This window comes from Argiope bruennichi, chromosome 8 (genome assembly GCF_947563725.1).
Source record: "Argiope bruennichi chromosome 8, qqArgBrue1.1, whole genome shotgun sequence".
NCBI lineage: Eukaryota > Metazoa > Arthropoda > Arachnida > Araneae > Araneidae > Argiope > Argiope bruennichi.
In genome coordinates, this window is record NC_079158.1 from 10,156,149 (window position 1) to 10,181,672 (window position 25,524).

At 30.2% G+C, this 25,524-nt stretch overlaps 1 protein-coding gene across 8 annotated transcripts in view; it reads right to left on the reverse strand.

Moving 5' to 3' along the window:
- LOC129981809 (inositol hexakisphosphate and diphosphoinositol-pentakisphosphate kinase-like) overlaps positions 1-25,524 on the reverse strand; it is a 141,452-nt gene that overhangs the window by 72,169 nt on the left and 43,759 nt on the right. For 6 of the 8 annotated variants that reach the window (XM_056092831.1, XM_056092828.1, XM_056092830.1 and 3 more), the window contains 10 exons: positions 21,160-21,327; positions 18,015-18,160; positions 16,326-16,411; positions 13,440-13,609; positions 11,139-11,240; positions 8,270-8,431; positions 5,585-5,706; positions 4,666-4,767; positions 1,762-1,848; positions 1,022-1,097 (listed from right to left, as the gene is read on the reverse strand). In XM_056092831.1, coding sequence (XP_055948806.1) covers positions 1,022-1,097; positions 1,762-1,848; positions 4,666-4,767; positions 5,585-5,706; positions 8,270-8,431; positions 11,139-11,240; positions 13,440-13,609; positions 16,326-16,411; positions 18,015-18,160; positions 21,160-21,327 — 1,221 coding nt within the window. The remainder of the gene's footprint in view (positions 1-1,021; positions 1,098-1,761; positions 1,849-4,665; positions 4,768-5,584; positions 5,707-8,269; positions 8,432-11,138; positions 11,241-13,439; positions 13,610-16,325; positions 16,412-18,014; positions 18,161-21,159; positions 21,328-25,524) is intronic. The other 2 variants (XM_056092832.1, XM_056092829.1) reach the window with 1 other exon arrangement.

Here is a 25,524-nt window from a genome sequence, read left to right on the forward strand (position 1 = left end):
GATTATACTTTCACGAGTCTAATCATGCATTATTGATATTCAAAATTAATTTTAGCTCAAGACAGAGTTGAGAGGAATTGTATCAACATAATAATCTAGGTAATTGTTATGTAAGTGTTCTCACTCTCATTGAAGGAGAAAATTCCCGGACCTCTTCGGAAAATCCAAGAGCCTCAAAAACACATAATTCAGACATAAATCTGCAAATGATGAATTTAAACCAAATATTTCAGCTATAAATGTTTAAATGATTTATTATTTTTTTTTATTAATTTTTTCTAGATGTCCAAGTGAAGAGAATTAAAGGCATACTTTTTATGCTCATGTAGTTAATGAAAGTCATAAACTACATGACCACTAAACATAAAGTTCAAAAAGTGAATCAAGATCATGTCCTCACCATTAGATATCACACACTACTTTTAGATGTCAATTATTTTATTTCTCAAACGTAGAGATGAATGGTTGATCAACCATTCAAACCAATGATCAAATTTTTCTTAAGAGGGATTTTTCTGTAACAGAACTATGATCAATTCAAACTACAATGTAAAGTATCCAGACTTAATCAACAGTAAAGTAGTGACATCGGAAAACCATACAACTATGACAATGTAAACAGCAAAACAGATAAACCCCCAAAGATGCTTAATACACTATTAAAATCCAATAGTGCAGGAAAATATCAAGAAATTGGAAAAATGAAAATTTGCATTTTTTTAAAGCATATATGTCATTAAAATTAAACAAAAAACAAACAAACAAAAAACTACTTTAGGGTTGTTTTTTTTTTGAAAAAGTAACATTTTTGAATCACAGGGAGTGAACAGAATCGGCATGGTTTTATTAAATGAAAATAATAATAATAATAATAATAATACATAAAATTGTTCAGTAAACTGGAATAATAATTTTTATAAAAAATGTCACTGTAAAGTAAAAAGAAATCAATTTTTTTTCAGTGATTCAAATAAATGGAATTAAAAGCATAGGGAAAACACAAAGAAAATAACATAAATACCTGAAGTTGTTTTGGTTTCTTTAATTTAACATGTCCATCTTTATAGCCACTATACTTCTGGAAAATCTCAAAAAACCTTTAAAAAATAAAACAAAACAATTAAAACCTTAACAGATTTATTTACCTCCTATGTTAGCTATTTATTTTTATATTTCTATTATTGCATGTAACTTATAAATTAAACTGAAATTAGTTGCTTTTGCACAACAATAAGCTATGAAAAGTTTCCAGTGTAATGATATAAGTTTAACAAAGTTAAGTACTCTGTATTGTTTAAAGTGAAGTCACAACTTAAATCCATGGAATTGTTCAGAGTCTCTCTCTCTCAGTCACTCACTCACTCATGCATGCACGCACGCACACACACACACACGCACACACACACACACCATTATTTCAATTAATGCAGATCATAACCATCTATCTTCTCTAACAGAGCCTAATATGATTGCTTAATACAATACTGTAAATTATTTTAAAATTAAGTTTAAAATTACGATCAAAGCGCATATTAAACTCAATTCAGCCCTTGAGTTAAATTTAGATCCAACAGATTTCTAAAATGATAACACAACAATATTTTTATTCCTGAATAATACATTAGAATTTAAAATACATTAATTTTTGGAAAACAAAAAACATCTGACTAATACTATATTTTTAATCCATCTGTATATTGGGTTACATATATCATTTCATGGTCATATTTTTTCAGTGCATAAAAAAGGAAGGATTCTTACTTAAAATGTTTCACCTCCATCTTCATCTTCTGTTTAGGTGTCCTGTCCCCATGCCGTATAACTGCAATCACACAGCGCAATTCCATCCTGTTAAGCAGTATCAGATTATGAATGAGAATTGAATCAGAAGAAATAAAAATGCTAATGCATATAAAATAAAAATATCAGTGGAAATCCGAATCTTTCCATTTTCATTTCGCAAATAATAATAATAATAATAATAAAAACATTTGCATTTTTTTAAAATGGTGATAATAATGAAGTTTCAAATACTAATAAATTATTTAGGTACACTATTTAAAAAGCATACAATTACTGCTAACGATGAATAAAGAAAAGATTTAAAGCAAAATTACTTTTGTCATGAAGACCAGAAAGATAATGCTGAATTGATTTAAAAAAAAAAAAAGACTTCCACATATTGCTCATTTGAAATGGGCAGAAATAGTACTGCAACTTCTGAAGCCTAAATGCACTATCAGATTAAAAAAAAATAATAATGATGCTACTCGAGGACGTGTGGCCAAGATGACCTGCTAGCACAATTTCTATGAGAAGTCTTTCCACATATTCTGTATAACGACCTCTCATCCATGTTACCAGTCCCTTAGAATCACTAAACATTGGCCAGGAGAGGAAAGTCACTGGATCAAGCACAAGCAAGGAAAAAGATGTCAAGGATCAGCACATTACTTTCAAAAGCAATCATGCAGGTGTCAATCTGAATGCAAACTGTAGGTAAAAAATTATTTAGATAGAGCCAAAATTTCGTTTTCATTCAGCGTATCTGATCAAACTGACACAGAGAGAAAGAAATCTGTATCTTTAATTACTAAAGGTTGAAAACAGAAAGAAAAGAAATTAAAATTTTCTTTTCATTGTTCAGATAAAATTGTTTGAATGTAATATTGCAAAAATCTGGTTGTAGTGGATGGAAGAAAGAAACAGAATTATCAAAACATTAGGGTTCTTCTTTTATTGAATACTTAGTACTAAATTTAAAATAAAACCCAAGCAAAAATAAATAAAATCGAACTGGTAATAATCCAAACAATACACAGCTATATTCAGCAAAGGATGTACAACAATAATGTATAATTGATAATATATTTATTACATATTATGAAGCAATAATGTATTTATAGAAATGGTGATTCATACACTAGAATTCACATCAGCTTAATTTTTTTTCAGATAGTATAATCAAATTATTTAGATAAATTCAAATTCTTCAAATTAAATAGAAAGAAAGGGATATGCATTTTTTTCCATTTTGAGAATAGAGAATAAGCAACACAAACAACGTAATCTTGTTTTAATTTATGCTTATATCTCACCTAGAAGCAATACAAAGATAATAATAGAATGAATCTTAAAATTTTGAACCATAGTCAGGTGATAACAAAACACAAGATGACAAACCATTTAAAATTTTGTACCACATATGCAATAGAGTGTTAACAGAACAACAACAGAAATTACATAAGCCAGTCACATCTATACAATGCATCTTTGAAGGAACTCAGTTTTGAATTCAGAACACTCTAATTCAGAAGCTGAGACTTTACTGCCAAGGCATCTAATCTAATATGCAACTTGGATATAATATGTTATGTAAAAGCGGTAAAAAATTAATTTATCCTTAAGCATGATTTGAAAATAGTAATAATTCTTGTTTTATATCTAGAAGCATTGCTGGTGCAACTATAATATGATACGAAAGTAAGCATAATAAAATATCACTCAATTAAAATGATCTAAGATGTTAAAAAAAGAAATAAACTTTCATAAGTGAGTATTTAAATTCATATTTGATTTTATAAGCTTACTTACAAACCCTTAAAGAATAAATAATTATTAGAATAATGGATACGTAATTAATCAAAAACATCATTTTTGATTAATATAATATATATTATATATATCCTTTTTTCAATTGAAAATTTTAAACACATTTAAACTCCTGAACTGCATTCAATAAAGCAATACAAATGTTTGAAAAATATAAATAGATGGTCATAAAGAATTTTAAAACCTGTGATTCTATGAGAAATATCAATACTAAACTCACCAGATTGATAAGAGGACATAATTTATCTATTTTCTCATAAATTCAGAAGCAATTCCAATTTATGATATAATCGGGAAAAATGAAACTACAAAATTAGATGCAGAGTGAAATAGTTTACATTTGTTAACACTATTACAAATAGAAAAATAAAATTGAATGATATCTGATGGCCTGCCTTCCATTCAAACCTATTTTCATGTACTATTCATAACACATTGTATAAATGTAAATTATCTATTGAAAGGGCTAATTTTTTATAGTAATGGTGCATTAAAATATTTTTTAAATAAAGATTGAAGTAGAAGGGAAGTTCATTTTGCTTTTATAAATTAAAATAAATTTCATTAATTAATAATTAATCAACAAATTTAAGACATGGTTTGTGATAAGAAGGATCTGGGTTCCTGTTTCATTGAAAAATTTGGAGATAAGAACTTATATCAATTCTCTTTTCAGTTTTAAGCATTGACACTTTATAATCTCAAAATAATAATAATAATGTCATTAATAAACTGGATTGTTGAAATCACATTATAAGTTGTTGTTTTTTGGGTTTGGAAAGTTACTTGACATAGCAATTCTAATAGAGTAGCATTTAAAATTGATTACTTTGAGATTGCTCCAATTTTTCACAAAAATTACATAGCAATTTTACTGGAAGATGAGCTTATTGGAAACCAATTTTTTAAGCAGATATTATTTTAGCTATTGTTTGATATGATGTGATCTAACCTTTTTATCATATAAAACACATGCAGTTCAAGAATGAAGGGGGAAAAACAATGAATGAGGAAAAGATAATAAGAAATTCCCATGATTATTTTTCTACTCACATCTTCCCAAAGGTAGTTGGCACAATGGGAGGATCATCTAATTGAAATGGCATTGACCAAGGAATGTGCAGCTGAGGTGTCAGTTCCCTAAGGATCATGTTCCTTAAACACATTAAATCAGCACAGTTACTCTCTGTACAATAAAAAGTTATCAGTTTAAGAGGAAAAAAATATAATTAAACACTCCAGCACATACAAATGCAAAAAACATTTTAACACAAAATTACAATAAAGGATGATTCATTCACATTTATACAAACTTTGGAGAAAAGTACTGAAAACTCAAAGTTATTTTATTTATAATCATATTGACATATGATAATTTTTTAAAATTTTTTCTGAATGTCACATTAAATTTAAACTAAATGATACTACTATTTAAACTGATAATTTAGAAATTCTTCTTTTGCCAAATGCAAAATTTTCTATCTTTACAGAAGTTTCCAATATCCTGAATTTAAAGTAAAATTAAATTATTTTACTTAGATGGTTGAAAAACAATTACTCATTTATATAAATTTAGTAACTTGTCATTAAATCGTGCAAAATCTTGAAAAATTCTTGAATTTTAGAGATATAACATAGTTTATGAAAAGATAATATTTTTCTTTTTTACTATGCCCACTCCATTTACTTAAAAATCAGTATAACAATGTGCCTATAAAAGCTTAACCAGATGTGATTCAGATAATGGAAAAGATAGTTACAATAATTACTTAGTCACATTATAACGTTTAATCCTATCATTACTTTATAGGACCGTAAAAATTTTCTTATGTTTTAATCACCAATTTTTCTTATGTTTAAAAAGGCAAGTACGATAATCACTTAATTAACCAGAATTTCAGAAAAGTATTAAAGAATAATTGGTTCCCAAGTAAAAGATTTCATTTCAACCCAAATCTAATAAATAACATACCCTAGTATTTTGGAACAATCGTCATAATACTTCATTGAGTTCTTTACAAAACTAAATCCATTCACATCACATACATATGATTTTCCATTAGCTCTCAAAAGGTCAAAACCACATACGGTTTGCTAATAAACAAAAAATAAAAGAATTTTAATGAAAAATGATGAAAATTAAGATAAGTAATAAACAGTTAAAGAGAATAATTTTATCAAAGATCTATGGATTTACTATATTTGTAAAATTAATGAAAGGAAAATGAATTAAATAATTTACAAATCAAACATTTCTAAATAGGCTAGTAAAATTTGATCCGACAACTTAAATAATTCTAAAAACTATTTTTTAAATTAAACTCAGTTCATAGCAATTGTCATTTTGAAGTCATGCAAACTTTTTTTAATAAAATAACTAATACGAAAAGAAAATTAATTGTCCCTTTTATCAGAAATTTTTAAAGACGAGTCACACTTAACTAAAAGTAGAGGATAGATAATAGTGGTAAATAGAAATAAAATATACTAAGAAAGTAATGTCAAAAAATGTTAGTTATGAATAATATAACTTACAACACATATCTCAAAAATTTCACTCAAATTTCATAGAGATGAAAATTTATAAATAGTGTCATACATAATACAGACTTGGAACAAAAAAAGAGGGGGGAGAAGGGGTAGGGGGAGCTAAACTTTATAAAATAACGAATCAGAGTTGCCACTCAAATGTAGAGAAAATTTTCCCTGTGTTTACCCTGTATGTATATTCAAGATATGAGGAAGTGAGTGACTAGCACTTATATGCTAGTTATAATCGAACATGATTTTAAGGCGTGAAAAAACCAAAGAAAGGAAGCAACAATTTAAAATTATTCGAAATAATAGCAGATTAAAGGAAGTATTATATTTACATACATTTTTTATATCTTTATTTATTATATTAATGATTATTTAACAAAAACTTCACAAAGCAAGATTACTTTTTTCTTATTTATTCATTTTTCGCAATTCAATTATTTTGGTATCAATTTCTGCAGATTTTTTTCAGCCATCAGTTTCATTGAGCTAATAGACCTAATCTGTAACACGTAAAGCACATTTCTGTGTAACCTAATTTCAGAGAACATATTTGAAAACATTCCCAATACATCATTGAATATATTAAAGGAAAAATGTGATGCAAAAAGTTTTAATATCCAAAAACAAGTCAGCTTTAAATTATTATTCTTGAACTAAAAAGTTCGAAATCGGCATAATTTCGGACATTAAACTGGATGCTTTTAAATTTAACAAGTCATTCTTTTTAGATATTAACTCTAACATCAATGATGCCTCTTTTGAACTTGTACGTAGTTTTGTATGTTTATTTTCAGGATTTTTTTTTTAATCTATCCAATTCGTATTTAATACGATTTTGAGCAGCTCATTAATTTAAAAAAATCCTCTAACTTATTTTGAATAAGCTCGCAGTTTCTCAAATAATAAACAAACCATTCAATAAAGTAAGCATGGTAAACTAAACACTACTGCACCGCAAGTTGAATGTCTCCGCCAGAGAAATGTATTCTATTCTTTCACGCAGTTACAGAAATCTCGTCCATGCTCATTAGCTGCATTTCTGGAATTTCATGGAAAAAAGAACAATTGTCACGCAGATCGAAACTGATTTATACAGGGAAAAAAGGAGAGAAAAAAGTTGTGATTTCCACATTACACAATTGCGAAAGGTATTGTTTCGGTTTTGGAACTATGACCACGATCTTTCATTCTAGCAATCTTTAAAGATCGGCATTTTTTAGATGTGAAAAATATTAAAATTCACCGTATTTTTCCTGTTTTTACGAAAATTTACTAATTTCCCTGCCTTTTCCCCCTTTTTAAAAAAGATTTTCAAATTCTGTGTTTTCCTGGGGCAGTGTGGCAACCCTGTAAATAATGGTAAGCATAATGACAAAGAAGCCGAATACTTATCATTAATTGAAAAAATAAATAAATTTATACAAAAAGGCTTTAGAAATTAAAAATATTGTAGAACTATTATATAAAAGGTAACTAATCGAATTAAAGAATGACAAAAAGTTAAAGATTCCGAAAAAACTAAATCTATATTTCCACAGAAATGCATCATGTTTATACAATACACAAATCGGAACTTCTGTGTGGATTTTTTCTAGTATCTTATTCATAAATTAAAATAGAGGACGTATGGCACTTAAATGGATAATTTTCTATAAATTGAAAAAAAAAAAAAATTCCACATGGGAGAAAAATGATTTTATCTTCATGTACATCATTCCTACTGCATGAAAATGTTATTAAAAAATATATTATACCATTTTATTTATTTACCTCTAAAATTCTATTTGCGTCATTTTTTTAAAAAAAAATATTAATAAAAATGGTCTTTTAAAAATCATTTGGTACAAGATGTATTTTACTAGTATACTATATATTTTAAAACTGTTAGGTGCAACTAGCATTCTAGTTTTAATTAAAAATAAAATTGCAGATAATAAGAGAATTTTGTTAATAATAATATTTTATACAAAAACCTTTTGCTCAAAAAGAAAAAAAAAAATCTTATCCAGACGCTACCAAAGTAACACGTAACTCAGAAAGCCTCATATGTATGAGGATTAAGCTAATGCTTTTTTATACAGAATAGTTTCCCAAGCAAAAGAAACAACTGAATCACCTTAAATGCCAGGCAGACTTTTCTAGCAATTAGTTTTTCAGCATTACTGAGAATAACGGGATATCGAACTTCCTTCCCCTCTTTATCTCTCTCCACTTTTCCATCCAAAGCTGGAGACTTTCGAGCCTCTGCATGGGCGTAGTCTGGACCCACAGTATATACCTACATGCATAACAATATATAAATAAACTGCCTTCCAAAATAAACAAATATAAATTACAAATCAATTATATTTAAAATGAGAGGACAAATTTATTTATCTCTCAACATGTGTCACCCCAATGCAGTTTGGGATTTTCCATCAGTGGCTTTGACAAAAATATAGAACCAACAAATAAAAAAGAATAATAGTTTTAAGTAAACAGAGCGTCAGTGTACCTATTAAATTTATAATTTAGTTCACCTTCTCGCTCTAAAAAGGAGTAATAATTTAATTAAGTGGATGAAATGAAATATTCGCACTTGATTTAAAATAGTAAATTTTAAATCAAGCTAATTTGAACGCTTTAATTAGCATTTTAAGTGATATTAGGCATTTTCAATTAGAATCATTTTCATTTTTTTTTAATAAAAAAATGGAATTCTTAACTAAATCTTAAATAATGTGATCATTTTATGAAATAAATCCTATGATAAATTAAAATGAACTAAATAAATAGTTATTTTTTAAGAATTTCTTATGGTGGCTTCTCAATGGTCCGCTTATTAGGTTCGTTAACTTATTAGCTGAGATTACGCGAGGGATCTATTCCGCTTAACTGACTTTTTCATTCATTTACAAAACTCACAACTTCAAACTAAATCCTGAAAACAGTTCATAATATTTGTCAGTCGAATGTTAAGGGTGTGATATTTGGTTTGGAATCTATGAATTCTAAATTTGTAGGAAAATCGTTTCGTTTCTCCTCAAGATTACCAAATCTCTTCTCGATGCCTTTGCTCTTCCTTCAAATTCGCTCGTTACTTCTGCAATCTCTCTTTTGAAACTGTGGACTTCTTTCCTTTCTAACCTTCTGTCAACATATTTATTTATTTCTTACTTAGACTCTCAAATCTACCTTTCCAAATCGGATCAGATTCTTTATTTCTTTTTGCATTTGTCCCATTTTCTCTTCTATAGCTTTTGTAGAAGCCTATTAGCAAGCTAAGATTTCTGAAGAACAGCATCCTCAAAAATCTCCGTTACAGGTCTCGTCAACACCCTACATCGAAAAAAAAAAAATTCGATACCAATTTTACGAAAAGTGGTGTGCAGAACAAGTTCGACGAAAAAAACAAAGTCAAGGCGAGCGCCAAGAACAGATCTTGTAGAAATTGGTTAGACAGAAACAAACAGTAAATTACTAATTAAATGACCGCATCAATTTAACAGCGCTCGGCGTCACTGTTTTGGAATGCGATCAACATTTTAAAGAGAAGATTGCTTACATAATTTCTCGACGAGGCTTGACTTCAAAAACAATTCTTTAAAAGAATCTTTAGGTCTCGGTTCCTAGTACAGATGAGGGGCCATATTACTTGCATATTTAATAACGCCTCTCAAAAGAACTTTAACTTAACAGAATGTTTATATGGACTAAGTCAATCATTCAAAAGTTTTTAAGCCAGCAACAAAAGTTTTCATGCATCAGATTAAATACCAAGACCTACATAACCCTCAGTAGTTTAATCTAACCAAAAGATTATAAGATGCACAAGCAGTAGCAAGAAAGTTTCACAACTACATAAACTACAACAGAATATAAATTGAAATTCAGATCAAAACACAGAAAAGTGTTATAAAATCATCAACAAATATAAACCACCAAAATGGTTACCAATAGCAATCAAGTTAGCTACCGGAGTTGATTGCAAACTGTTCTCGAAATTTCACTCAATTTCTTCCGATTCTTAGCAACCTACTTAAAAAAAAGGGATTAATAAATTAATTGATTAATTTATTTTTATAATTTTCTAATGGCTTAATAAGATTATTTATTATAAGTCTAATTCAAAAATGTAATAGTCAACATGACTATAGTTATAATGAAGTATAAAAAAAACTACAAATAAGCTAATGGTGAATTTTTTCCAAAATATACCAAATAATCATTTAAGCATCAATAGCTCAAATCTACAAGTCAGGAAAAAAAAATCTTGAACTTCTTAACAGGTTTAAAATCTCGTTAATTAAAGTTCCAGTTATTCAACAGAATAATACCGTTAAACGATTTTTTGTATCTTCCATCTTTTACTATGCTAAGACTGCACTTAAATTTTTTCAATATTGTGGGAATAAACACAATAATACAATATTGTGAGAATAAACACAATAATACAATATTGTGGGACTAAACACAATAATACAATATTGTGGGACTAAACACAATAATACAATATTGTGGGAATAAACACAATAATAGTATTGTGGGAATTAATTCTAAGCAAGATGATGCTCTCTCATCATTTTATATGATGTCACCAGAAATCGAACAGCAATACAACACAGTCAAAATAAAACTCTCAAGAGGGAGAGTGGATTCACAAAAGCCAAACCTAAATTAAAATTCTTGAGTAGAATTCTTCATCAAAACCCAAACCACATGACGGTAAGCAAACTCTGGAAGCGCAGCACATGATTAATAACTTTTTCGTACTCCATTATTGTAATTTCTTGTGTAAATTAAACACAGGCTCCTCGGTGCATTCAAAAACATTAAGCTTTACAATGAAGTGAACCCACTGCATCCATTTTATAAGCACGCGTTATGAAGCATTCAAATTACAGAAACAGAATCAGCAGCATTAAAGATATATTTAATAGCGAATTTCTTTATGATATTTCAAAATAACACAGTTACAGAATAAAAGAACTTGACTAGCAACTGACCTTCACGTCTGTTCCATCTGTGGGCATAAACTCTTCATAAATGAAAGAACCGGATTTTCTGACACGACTTTCAGGAGAATAAACACTACTGCGGCTTCCAATCTGGAAGAGAAAGACTATTTCAAAGAAAGGCTACAAAAAGCTACCTCATTTGCATTCAGTATTCAAATGACAAAACTGGCAAAATATAAAAAATGATATCTAGGTTCAAATATTATACAATGATGGAAAATATCCTCAAACACATGCTAAATATATTTTTAATCATTTCCTTATTAATAAAAAATAGTTTGTCTCTCTCATATATATACAATAGAAGTTGAAGAATTTTGAAAAACTTCAAAACATATAAAACATATTTTAAATGTAAACAAAAAGTTACATGGTAAACCTAAGTTTTACTGTTAAATACGCGTAAATAATTAATTATAAGGTAAACCATTTAATAATTATTTAACAAAAAAAAGTATTACAATCTTTTTTCTTTCAAATTTATATATCTGAGCATCGTTTTCTAAAAATTTTTGTGTCATCAATTTCTTTTTTTTTCAACGATTTAATATGGAAAGCTTCTATGTGAAAATCTTTTTACATAAGCATCTCCTACCCTTAACTTTTTTCTTTCTTTTAACTTTTCTAAAGCTTCATAATACTCCACATGCGTTAATTTTGCATACTGAAGTAAATCCTTTCAGATCGGAACATTTAAGACACCTCCATAAAAATTTATGACACAATGAACGGTTATTAGACCAATTGAAGAATCTGTTTTCAGATTTTCTTACGAAATCATTTCCTTATTGATACTGAATTCAGTTTCCCCCAGCCACTTTGCTATATGACAAAACAAGAAATATTTTTATGACTTACCAAAATTCAGGAAATTTCCCGGAGCTCAAAACAAGAAATCGTCTAAACGAATATTTTCATTAAACTAATCAAGCTGTTCTTTGTATTCATTTTTTAATTCTTTCAGAAAAATTTCTAATTGACTCCTTGCATGTTCTGAACATGCATTAAAAATTTGTGCTTTGGGCTAAAGAAGTTGAAACAAATCAATCAGTTGCTCTTCACATAATTTCCAATGCATGTTCAATAATGGAATAATGGATTTAAACAAGATACTTTTAAACTTTTAAAACTTAGATACGTAACTTTTAAAACAGGAAAATTTTTAGATACACATTCATATATATATATATATATATATATAACATTCTGCTCCACTAATATTCATTCAGTAGTTTATAGTCTCTATTCCAATATCAGTATTTTTTTTTCTCAGGATTAGAAATCTATATAGAAGAAAAAGGAGTGAAAAGGGATGAGTTTCCACTAGTTAACGGGCACAATTTTTAAAATGCTATGGCGACGATCAATGTTTAAATAGGTTGAAATTTTTTAAATAAAAAAAAACACCTAAGAAATTTAAAATTCCCTGTATTTAGCCGGCTTTGAAGAAAGATTTCAAAATTTAAAATTAAATCCGGCTTATTAAAATTAGAATGGAAAAAAATTCTCTATGTAAGCTTAACATAAAACTTTCAAATTAATTTAATGAAATTTATTTTTCATGTATATTTTTTAAATATTCATCCGATACATTTTATATTCTTGGACTGTCTGTAAATAATGGCCATTATGAAGTTATTTGTAATATTCAGATTATATCAATTCCAAAATAATAATTATTATTTAGGTTTAATTTCTCCTTCAATCTCTGCACTCTTTGGTATAAAAGTAAAAAAAAAAAAAAGAAAAAAGGAAAGGTACAGTTTTGTATTTGCCCTGGAATGCCCTTTTATATAAGTAAGCCACTGTAGGACATTGGAACTATTTATTGCTTGGCATTCTAATTTTTTTAAAATTCATTTTAGTCTTCATTCCTAATGTACGAGGGGGGAAAAAAGGGGAGAAAGCTTTTAACCATCAAAATATCTTCATAGAAGAAATCTCCGGAGAAAAACTGCAAAAAGTATACACACTAAAGATTAGCATAGTATTCCTGAATAATGTATAGTCAATAATAACTAATCATGATAAAATAAAATCCCTTTTTACTTCTGGCATAATCCTTTACTGAAGAACTATAGAGATCAATCTGACGTCCAAAAATATATCATTACTGAATATTCTCCAAAAAGTACATATTACAAAGATGAAAAAGTGAACATTTATTGCATTAGGAACAATGAACAATCATGCTGAATAAATTAATCACTATATAAATTTGTTCAGTTCTACCTATTTAAAACTACATCAAACAATGTAAAGTAATGTTAATACGACTTTCTGCGCTACCTTTCTGAAAAGCCTTTGGCTTCCACCTCCTGCTGATGTGGGATAGTAGATATAGATGTTATGATCTTCAGCAGAGATGGGCTTCTCCACAAACGGCTTGTTGAAGACCACGCCGTCCACCTCCACATGGTCCTCACTTTCTACAAGCTCTGTGAAAAGTAGATGGCTACCTTTATCAGAATGGGAGAAATTCACGTTGAAAGCAACTACGGCATGATAAGCATTACACTGAAACTCAAAAGTCTTTCCTAAATCTTTTATCAGAAAGAAGTAGAATAAGTATATTTGGGAATTTTTTTTACATTCATAATTTTATTTTAATACATTGTTCTTACTTTACATCGTTTCTTTAATCAGCAGGAAAAAATTTGCCAAATTAAGAAACATACAGTTAAATGATTAATCAATTTTTAATATTCAGAAACACGATCTGAAATTTTACATAATTTCTTTTATAAGCATATTTAAAACATTAAAATAAATCGGATGAAATTAAAACTGGCTTTTGCAAATTAAAAGGACATAACAATAACGAACATAATAAAAAATGAATTTACAGTAAGTCCTAAAGAACTTTAAGCATTAATAAAGATAATTCAACTCGCATATTGAAATTTAAGGACAAGAATATATTATATTTAGTGAAGATAAAACGTTACCTAGATATCATACTATTTTTATGATTTATTGAAACTAATTTTTTACAAGTTTATTCAAATATATATATTTTTCTAAATTAAACAAACATGTCTATGAGCAACACTACTCATTTGCTACAACTAAGGTATTATAAACTTCAGGATTTTTTTTTTCTTCTTTTTCTAACTGCTTTAAGGTGACCGATGACGTTCGAAACAAAAAGATTTTTAACTGAATTTTTAATAATTTTTCATTATTTTTAGATACTCAGATAATTATAAACAAGAACTTGACGAAAAATGTTTTTTTTTTCTTTTATAAATATAATATTTTTTTGACAAGCAGGAGCATTTGTAATGAATTTTAATGAAACTTTGAACAAAATGGCTACCACTCTACGCCAAACTGTAATGCTGCAATCGCAAATAGCTTTGCCTACATCTTAATAAGCAATGATAATCCATGAAAAAAACACAGTATCTTAAAAAAAAAAAAAAAAAGGAAAAGAAATGCATTTTCCATTCATTTACAACTAAATTTTGGTATAAACGCTAATAAATGGAAAAAGCATAGCACCCACTGTAAAATCGTTGCCTCATTTCATAGCCCACATAATTTAAAATCCACATTGTAACTTTCAGGCAATTATCTGAATAAAGTTTCGAGTTATCATGTTAAAGGTGAGGAATTTTTATGAAAAACAAAATTTTGAAAAAATGGAAGTTAAAGATTTATTGAAAAACACCGTTCCTGTTGTCATAGGAAATTAAACACAATAATGAAACGGTCCTTCCTTTTTCTTACTTTGCAAGCGTTCCTTATTTAGCTGGGCAAAATGTTTTTTTTCACAGAGGATTTTTTTTTCTGCCCAGGAAAAGTCTTTTGGAATCATTCATTAACTCATTCTCAATTAATGGCAATAAACTTGACCTTTAACTTCCAAATCTCCACTTTAAATTGTTTTAAAACTACTAAAATAACCTTACAACCCTAATTCAATTACAGCACGAATATAAATTATCCCAAGTGAACTGATTGTACTATAAAAAATGCTATTTCGATTAAAATACTCATTTTGTTTTGCGTTTTTACATGCAGACACTTTGAGAGTAATGGCTGATCTCATAACATTTTAAAAATAAGCCTTAACATATCTATCATACGTTTGTACTAGCCAAAAGTCTTTGCTTCTTTAGAGGCAACATCTTTCGGGCATTGACAATGTAACAAAAAAAAACCTCACAGAACCAATTATAATGCCGAAATAATTTTGAAATTTATCGGAGAAGGGATATGTCCTTTCCCACCTAGCGGCTTCATAAATTTTTTCAGTTTCTGAAAGAGAGCTCCCAATACATTCTAATTTTTTCACATGTTTTACACCATAAATGTCGTCTAGTGAATATTATACATAAAAACGCAAAAAAAAAAAAAAAAAAAAAAAAAAAAAAAAAAAATTGCAATTTTAAGTGTTCCGACCTGTTACTGTGCTGCCCTCTTGCGGCAAAGGGAAAAACACTTCAGTGTATCGTGTAGCGTTAGCGAGTGTGTGTGCGGTAGCAAGGCAGCGCCTGCTAAGCAATGATGACCAGAATAAAAGGAAAAAGAGTCCAAATTTATTCTTGTGTTGTGATTTTTTAATAATGTGAGAGCTATCGACATAAATTTAGTGCGTGTGTATTCATTAAGGTTAATTTTTGTTTTAGATAAATATTTCGAGTTTGATTTTGCTTCTGACAAAGTACATTATAATCACTGTAATTTTTTTTTCAAATACACTTAAGAAAAAATGACAAGCAATTTTTTTTTGGGGGGGGGGAGGGAGAGTGATCTGCAAAAAAAAGGGGGGTATCTAATTTTTTTTTCATTAAAATGACCGGAAATCAATGTTTTCAACATAGTCGAAAATCTTAATTAAAATATTAGCATATATATTGCACAGAGTAATTTATATGTATAAAAAAAAAAGAAGTAAAATTCTTTATTCTGATATGAATCGCAAAGGATATTACTTCTTTAAATTATAAATAGCGAATTAAGATTATTTTATCGTTCATAATGTTTTCGTGAATAACAACCAACTATTTTTAAGCAAATAGTCACAAAACTTGAAATAATTTTTACGATTTCATCCCTTTATTTCAAAGAAAAGTTAAAGCAGATAGATTAAAAAAAAATAATAGCCTTGTAACAATGGATAAACAACCAAATTAAAATAAATATTCTGTGAGGAATAAATTATCTCACCTGAAGGGTGTTCAGATTCTCTATCTAATACAGCATACCTTGGAAGTTCAATGCCTTCATTTTCTAAAATACTATACACTTTTCGTCTAAAAAAATTGAAACCACTATAAAATAATCATTCGAAAAAGATTGTATAAAATTTTTTTAGTCAAATAATGACATTTTTAACTGTAATAAACTATTGATTTAACAACTGATTGCTACAGAGCGTCTCAAAAGAAATACTTCGATATCAATGGTTTACTGCGATGCCATGCTTTGGCATTTTGGCGTATTTTTAATACGTGTCGTTTTTACAAGTTCGTAGCAAAAAATTGCTGCAAAAAATTAAGCATATCTTAAGCACCTTAGCCAAAATATTCAAGCATCTTTGAACATGCAAGCATACATAGATCAGCATACTTTCTACAGATAGGATGCTTTTTGTTTTATAATAACGCAGAGTTTCTATTCAGAGTAACTTTCAATTGAGTTACTCATCTCCAAGTTATTAATCGTCTAATTGTTTCTGTTCATGTTATTGTAATGAGAATCTGTGTTTAGATTCAACGAAAGTTCAAAGTATAGTAACTTTCGATTGTCTATGGAATTAAATGGCTAAAGACTTAAAGCAACTAAAGACAATCCACACACACACCAATAAAAATGCTTTAAAACAAAATTTAGTATTGATTTACTTTTCACAAAAAAATGTAAACCTTTGTGTGTGTGTATGTGAGTGCTAAAGCTCTCTTAAAAAATTTCAGTTGGAAGTAATTTAGTTTAATTACTCACAAATAAATTTAAGAAATAGACGGAAATAGCAGTTTTAAATCCAATCAATAATTAAAAAACGTTATATTGATGTATTGAATACCATTAAATACCATATTGATGCACTGAAACGCCATATTAAAATTTGAATAATGAGCTATAAACTCATACGCTGCTCTAGTCATATGATCATGCTCGAAATCAGACGGCATGTTTTAAATAACAGTTTAATATCACCAGAAAAGGTATTAATTCAGCAAATTTACTTGCAGATTATTAGAATTATTAAAAATGCAAGCTTGCATTTTCTATTTTATGGACATTTCAGCGTGACACAAAAAAACCAAAGCTTGGAGGAAAAAAGCAATGAGTATTCTATGATATAAAAGAATCTAAACAATTTCTCTCGGAAAATTATTTAGATCCTTTTATATTATAGAGTCAGTTAGAAGAAAGTCATCAATTCACCTACTGAGCAACTGAAATAAAAATCAATTTAAGGTGTTTTAACAATTATGTTGGCTCATCTATTCTTTATAAGATTTTATAAAAACTGCCGGTTTCAAAATGAGGATCTGGTTATACAAATAATATGGCGGATGCCAACGACCTCAACATGAGAGGAGCGACTACTACCGGATTCCAAGAAATACCTAATGTCCATGTGGCAAATTGAACTCCAACGGCAAGAGAGAAATCCTCTCTTTATTACTTTTTCCAAATATACCCTGATGATGGGTTTATTTTTTATGAATAACGTCTATGTTTGAAAAGTAATTTCTTCAGCGTATAGATTCAGTTTGGATGTAAATCCATTATATTCGGAGACACGGCTTTTTTTTAAAGGTAACAAGGGAATTCCTTTACTTATACAACTTTTGTCACATATTTGGAAAAAAAAAAGGGAAAGTGCAATAAACATTTTTCAAAAAGTACCTATCTTGGATGTCATACTGCATAAACAAATCATTAATAATAAATGGCTTCCTCAAGTTGGCATATTGGATGGCTTTTGCCAAGGGAAATCCTTTTGAATGAAATGAAATGAGACAGTCACAAATTGGCCATTTTTCAACAGGTTCCTGGAAGAAAAAACATCGCATAAAAAACACTTATATATTTATAAATAGTTACTTCAAGTTACAAGGTGGCAATTTGTACACATAAAATGCATTTATGCAAGAGTAAAAAAATATAGGATACAATTGGAATCTTTTTTGCTAACATGTATTTCTTCTTGACAGATATGTAACTGTATTCTTGATACCATTACAAAATATTTTTCTGATTCATTGCGACAAGATAAATGTATAACATTTCCTGAACTCAGAAGTGTAATTAATGTTTTTTCAATAGGAGGTTTTGCATTCTTGGACCATCATACATTCAATTGGTTCTAGAAATTACTTTTTAATTGTGCATAATAATAATAATAAAAAGAAGATAATACTTGTTCCGACTTCTGTCATCTTTACAGATGTACAGTATGTAAATCGCGAATATTTTCTAAGAAAATCAGGAAACGTCTTTATATCTCGCTTTTTACATACATAACTGATTTGTATGTTTGAAACAAACAAAGCTCATGAGGACGTGAAATCAAAGAATAACCACAGTGAATTTTGAGCTGTAAAACTGAGCAGTACTGAACACTGAATTTAAACTAAAAACATTTTTTACATTGTTTGATTACCTTATCAGTCCCCTTTTTTTCTTTTCAACAACAAAGAAAGCAGGGAGAGAAAGAGTCATTGCTTTCGATGTGATTTAGATGTTATAGTTGAAAAATTCATTCATATAATGTTTTTAAGCGCTCTTGAAGCAGCATCAAGCAATATCAGCTTGAAATTTTTCTATATATTCCATAACTCTTTTCAGGCCATAAATAAGTGAATAAATTAGTTGTGATAACAGCTAATACATACCTGTTGTTGTTTTTGTTTCTAATGGATCTTGTCTAGACAAGCCCACAGACTTTACGAAGTCATTTGTGGTTTAAGCCAAGGTTACGTCTCTTGTTTTTTCAGTAGCGCCATCTAGAGCCAACAGAACGACTTAGCTACACACACATCACAACCTTTTTTACGGGGCGGACTTCATTCATGCATTTCCTTCACTCAAGAACAGATAGTAATTTAGACCTGAATCAGAGAACGATCACCCCTGATCGAGCACCCCCAGTGGTATTACTCTCGACACAGAGGACTTTGTGACCACGACAGATTTATACGCGCGTCAGCCACCACACACGCGGGGAGTCTTCGGCCGGCGGGGTTCGAACTCGCAACCCAAGGGAAGCGAATCCAACGCCCTACCAACCAAGCTATCCCGGCTTTAATGCATACATAAATGGGATATTAAATTACAGCAGTTTGAATATCAAGTCTAATGAAATATTAGAAAACATTAATATACACGCTTATACTTTTTATATACAATAATATACACGCTTTGCTTTTTTCCTTCCAAATGACACGTCTATGCAAATTCAAAACAAAATCCATGACTTAAATAAAATTTTATATATGCATTTTCTATATGGCGCACACATATAGTGCGTCATAAAGTCATGCTAACTTCAAAAAATCATAAATAAAAAAAATATATATATATATAATGTTCGAAAAAAAATTTGCAGTTTGCGGGAATATGTTCAAAACGTCTGGGGGTCCCATCCTCATTAATTTAAAAATGACTTAGAGGGCGCTGCGCTCACATATCAAACTGAGACGATTTATGCAAATCAAGATAGCTATAAAACACAAATCTGCAAATGAATTTGTCATTCGATGCCAGCGAATCCATGACTAAAGCATTGCGAAAGTTCAGCTGGGTGAAAGGAATTAAGGTGAATAAAAGCCCTATTTCATCGAATGGGATACCGAATTTAGCATGCCACTTTAAGGAAACGGGGAGCTTGGAGGATCGTAAACCGAAGTGACAGACCATCCGCCAATGCGTATCGCTCCCCTGTTGTACAAAGTGTCATGGGAAATTTGTCAGCCAAGACAACAACGGGGAGTAGCAGTGCACGTGAAACTGAGAAAGCAAAGGGATTCCAGGAAAATCGATCCGACGCATTTTGCACGGAATTTTGAATCTGCATCCGTACAAGATACAAGCACTTCCACCAATTATTGCCAGCAGATTCCGATGAAAGACAAGTCTTTGCACTTCGGGCGCTTGCACAAATGGAACGTGACCCACAACAGATGAAAATAAGTGTACAGATGAAGCCCATTTTTCATTGCACGGTGACGTCAATACACAAAACAATCGTATCTAGGTGACATCAAAACCTAGTAAATACACGACCAAATCACTACATTCACCGCGTATGATTGTTTGATGCGGTTTACCGCATCCTTATAAGCCCTTTCTTTTTCGAAGAGCGTTGTCCTATGTCCGCTTGAGAAACTTGTTACATCACTGCGGAACGGTATCTTGCGCGAGGCCACGTTGTGCCTGCTTTGACCTGAAGAACCTTCATGCACGTAGAGAACCTTCATGTAGGATGACGCACCATTTCACTTTGCTCATTTCGTCAAGACGTTCCTCTTAGACACATTCACTAAGGACCGAGTGATAAACCGAAGATGTAAAATTAAGTGGTCCTCACTATCACCAGACGTTTGTTTGTTGGGATACCTAAAGTCTTGTGTCCATCGAGGTTCTCCAGTCACTTTGGTGGAACTGAAAAACACCATTCAACGTGTCGATATGCTATACTCAGCTATAATAGGCGTAGTTACGCACCTCATTTGCTTAATATCACGTGGTGGCTGTTATGTGGAACATATTTAACTTTAAAATAAAATGTGTTCAGTTAAATTACTATGCTCTTTTTTCTTGATTTGCATAGACCATCTCAGTTTGACGTGTGAGCATCATCGATCGGTCCTTTTTTAAAATTAATTTTCCAAAAAAATTCAAAAGCTCTCCGAACATATTCCCGCAAAGTGCAATTTTTTCCAGCAATACTTTTTTTATTATGATTTATTTCGAAGTTCGCATGAATTTATGATACACTGTGTGAGTGTATGTGTGTGTGTGTGTGAGAGAGAGAGAGATTCATGCTTACATTTAATATAACGTCTTCGGGAATTACAACAGTTTTCAAGTATTCAAATTCTTCCAATCGTGTCAGAATCTCCTTCATAGGTTTCGACTGGGATTTTTTCTCCATGGCACAAATTCCCACGAGAACCTGTTTGCCTTCAGACAGATCCTCATCGTCTCGATCCGAGTCCTGAAATAATCCAAGTAGACAAAACTATAGGAAAACAATAAAGTAGATCTAAATATAAGTATTGCAATACAATGCGATTCTAAACGATTGCAAATGAATATAACTCTAATATAAACAATGATGAAAAGAAAAAAAAAAATAAGACTCAGATTTTATTTGCGATGTTCATGCCCATCCAAGCATCTTCACAATCTCTGATATGCTTTCACATACAGTCATCTCAAAATACATCGTATGCCTTCCTTTCAAAGAACAGACTTCTTTTTCAAGTCTCATTTGCATGCAGCAGCAAATGAACTGAAAATAGTAATCAAAAATACTTCATAAGATCGCAAATTGGGTGTTGACCGTGTGAGGAAAAGTAGACATAATGAGCTGTTATTTCATTAAGAAATGAACGGTTAGTGTTCTTTTTGTATTGCGTACAATGCCACAGTACTATTCATTGTTTACAAAGCAGTTTTAGCCATCTATTATTAGTGCAATTATCTTTAAATACAGAGTGATTAAAAAAAATTCATAAATGGGCACCACGGTATTTCACAGAAACTTCAAGAATAAATAATTCGAAAATGAATCAAGATAGAAAGATAAAATAGAATGAGTTATATGAAATCAGTAGTTGAAATTAAAATTCATCGATAGCAAAGTTCGCAATTTAAACTATCAGGTAGTTCTGCAGTTGGAGAGATGCACTACTTAGATGAAAAAGGCTTCTTGACACTGTTCAGTAAATCATCCTCTAATTGGGAATGTAGTTGGCAAATGATGAATCATTCTTTATCACAGCCATAAACAACACTTCTGCTACTCATGTTCTTTCATACCATAGGTGATTGACGGGAAATGACCAAATGAACATTTTTAAGCCATTGCTATATACGATATTATACATAGTACAATTTTTATATTTGTGACAGGCCAGATTTAGTCTGTGAGCTATAGTTTGTCCACCTATAATTTTCTCTTATATTTTTGACAACTGCAAAAACATCTGGTGGTCTAAATTAATATATATATATATATATATATATATATATATATATATTATAACAAAATTTACAAATTTCAGTTTTATTTCAGCCTTTCATGTACAAAAATGGCAACTTTCAATCTTTATTCATTTGTCATCAATTATCAATTTTTGAAGTTACACAAAGTTTCTGAATAGTCCTTATTTAATTTTAAATACTAATAATCGATATTTACGTAACATTGAATAGAAAATATAATATTCTATCAATTTCCATATTATTAGATAAATATTATTTAAATATAAAATTCGAAAACTATTGTTTCAAAATGCAAAAAAAAAAAAAAAAAAAAAAAAAAAAAATCTTTTTTGTTATATTTGTTTAATAGTTATGCGAATTTTTTTAAAAACATTTTTTCTGCTAGACTTCAAAAATAAAATTACATGTTGCCCTGAACAATGATGAAACAGTTCAAATTGTTTTCATTGTTTCATCAACTAATGATTGCATTTTTTTCCATTGTTGAAAGGTAAATAGCAAGGTTTCTGTTTAATATCTGTGTAGTTTAAAAGATTATTATTCAACAAAGATTAAGATATTAACAAAACTTTATAAGAATTTTACAGTTACATTCAAAAATTCCGATTTGATTTCAACAGTTTTGTATTGCTTCTACACACTGAGTTTAGAATATAAGCAAAAAACATTTTTTTTTTTTCAATTCAATTTCGCTGAGAATAAATATGCTTTTCCACAGTCTTTTTTCTTGTTCTCAAGGAGGAGGTAAGTTTATCTGCTCTATTTCTTATGCACTTTTTGTAGTCTTCGGTCTAATAAACTGAAATATTCGGAATTTCCTATTTTCCTATTGTTGGAAAATATTTCATCGGTAATGTCAAGTTCTGCAAGTGAAAATATGCATCCTAATTCAAACATGTTTTTTTAAAGTATGATATCCACTTACGAACTTCCATCCTAATAGGCCAAAGGTAATATGAAGCGATTAACATAAATGTGAACCACAGAGATGTTACATACCCTGTACAAACTCGTTCCTTATATAAAACTATATTAATTCTTTGCACTCAAATGTCTCTTTTAGCAATTTTCAAGGGGTTGCATCATTTTGACGTTTTATCCATTCATTATTATTATTGTTAAAAGTACCTACAGAGTGCTAAGAAGTTGTACATCGAATAATTTCAACTTAATTATATGTGTGTGTGAAGAAATAAACAAATTCTTGTATTAGGTGAGTAATTAAGCATCGAATTACTTCTAAAAGTGCAAAGAGTGAAATAACATATAAATCGGCACAATAACATTTCGAATAGGAAGCTCGTAAGACAAGGAAAAATTATCTTCACAACAACGGATCCCGTATGTTCAGCCCAAGTCTTAATTTGAGAGTAAATTCTTGAAACTTCAGTTACACCCTTGTTATTTGGGAAAATGGCATTGATAATTTTTTTATATTCTCACTTAAACTCAGCTAACAGAACTTGAACGTAACAATGATACTGTTACGAATTTCACCGCCGGGTTCGCTTTGATAGTGGGTGTATAGTATGAGAACACAATCAGCAGGCCTCAGTAAAAAACAACGACGTTTATTTACACGAAAGACAAGAGTACACAGACGACAAATATTTACAGCCGAGACGAACATAGGACAGCACACAGCAGCAAACAGTAGCCCACAAGTAGTATTCGACCACAACACACAAAGCGGCTAGACAGAATCCAGCAGGAGAGGGGATCTTCGGAGCTTCTCTCTACGGTCTCTCCAACGGCTGAACTTCTCACTGTCTCCTCGCCTTAGCTGCCGACTCACTACTTCTCACAACTGGCTACTACACAAAAGATACGACGCTCTTCCACAGTAGACAACAGGACTCGGCACACAGTAGTTCAGCACCTCCACGCAACGCTGGCACTCCGCCGTTGCTTCACTATCCTCTCGAAGACTCGTTACTCGTCTACGATCCCGACTACACTTCAATTCACGACGACCTTCAGTTTGAGAGTGTCCAGATTTATAGTTCCCAGGAGGCAGTGCGAGAACCTTCTGGGCTAATTAGGAGTATCTGGGCGTATCTCAGTTCCTATTGGACGGATCGTGAAAATTCTCGATGTTTCGAGCATTATCCATTTTGTCGCCAAATTCATCGCCAAGCTCTGAGGTCATTGACGCGGCATCCGATCAGTACCCACAGAGCTGATCGTACGACAGTCTTTCTTATGATGACACTATTAAAGCAAAATTACAGGTTTGTAACTATATAGAAATTATAGAAATGAGAAGATTTATGAAATCCAATCCTATACTACAGCCTTCGACTTTCCTCATAAGAATGCTCAGCACTATTTTGCAAGAATTGCCCCTTGTTGATAACTGCTTGCCCCTGCCCCCGCTCCCCCGTCGGCGAGAAATTGAAAAATTATTTGGCAAAAATCTTCATCGCTTCGAAATGGTTGTTAATAGCTGAGCATTAACGAATATAATAATTTAAAAATCAACTTAAATTTAATATATTACAAGCAATCAAAATATCAAAGTAGAGGTTTAAGTCGGCATAATAACTTCATTTAGCAAAATAGTCAACAGTACGGCAAGTCAATAAGATGTAGTATATTGCCGATAAATTTTGGTCGGTCGACTAAGAATTCAATGTGATGGATGTTGACGACGCTGATTCCGCTTATATTTTGTACTATATTTGACAGAATAACGACAAGTGAATACGATGTCGCACTTTTGTCGACTATTCATTGTCTTTGAGCTAAGATTTCATGCAGAATTATGAATTTTTTTTATTTCTTATCTACTATTTCGATTATCTCTCGTAATTTTTTTGGCTAACTGGAGAATTTATACTATACATGAAAGGGTTGTTTTCCTGATTCAGAATTCACTGAATGGCTCGGGAAAAAAAAAATCGTTATTCTATTCATTTAATTGTTACTTCGACAAAAAATTTCCAAGTTTTTCTAATCTATTATACTTATTTCATGATAATAACTCCCTAACTTAAAAAAATGGTTAAAGAAATTTTAATAAAACTTGGGCAATTATTATCGACACTCTTAGGCAGTATGCGTGGTAAAAAAAATGGTCTTGGAGTAACCAAATTCCTTTTAAATCACTAGAGTAAATAAATTGCGTAATTGTGAATTAGATTTATTTAACAGTGAAATATCTGTTTTTTGCAATCTTATTTAT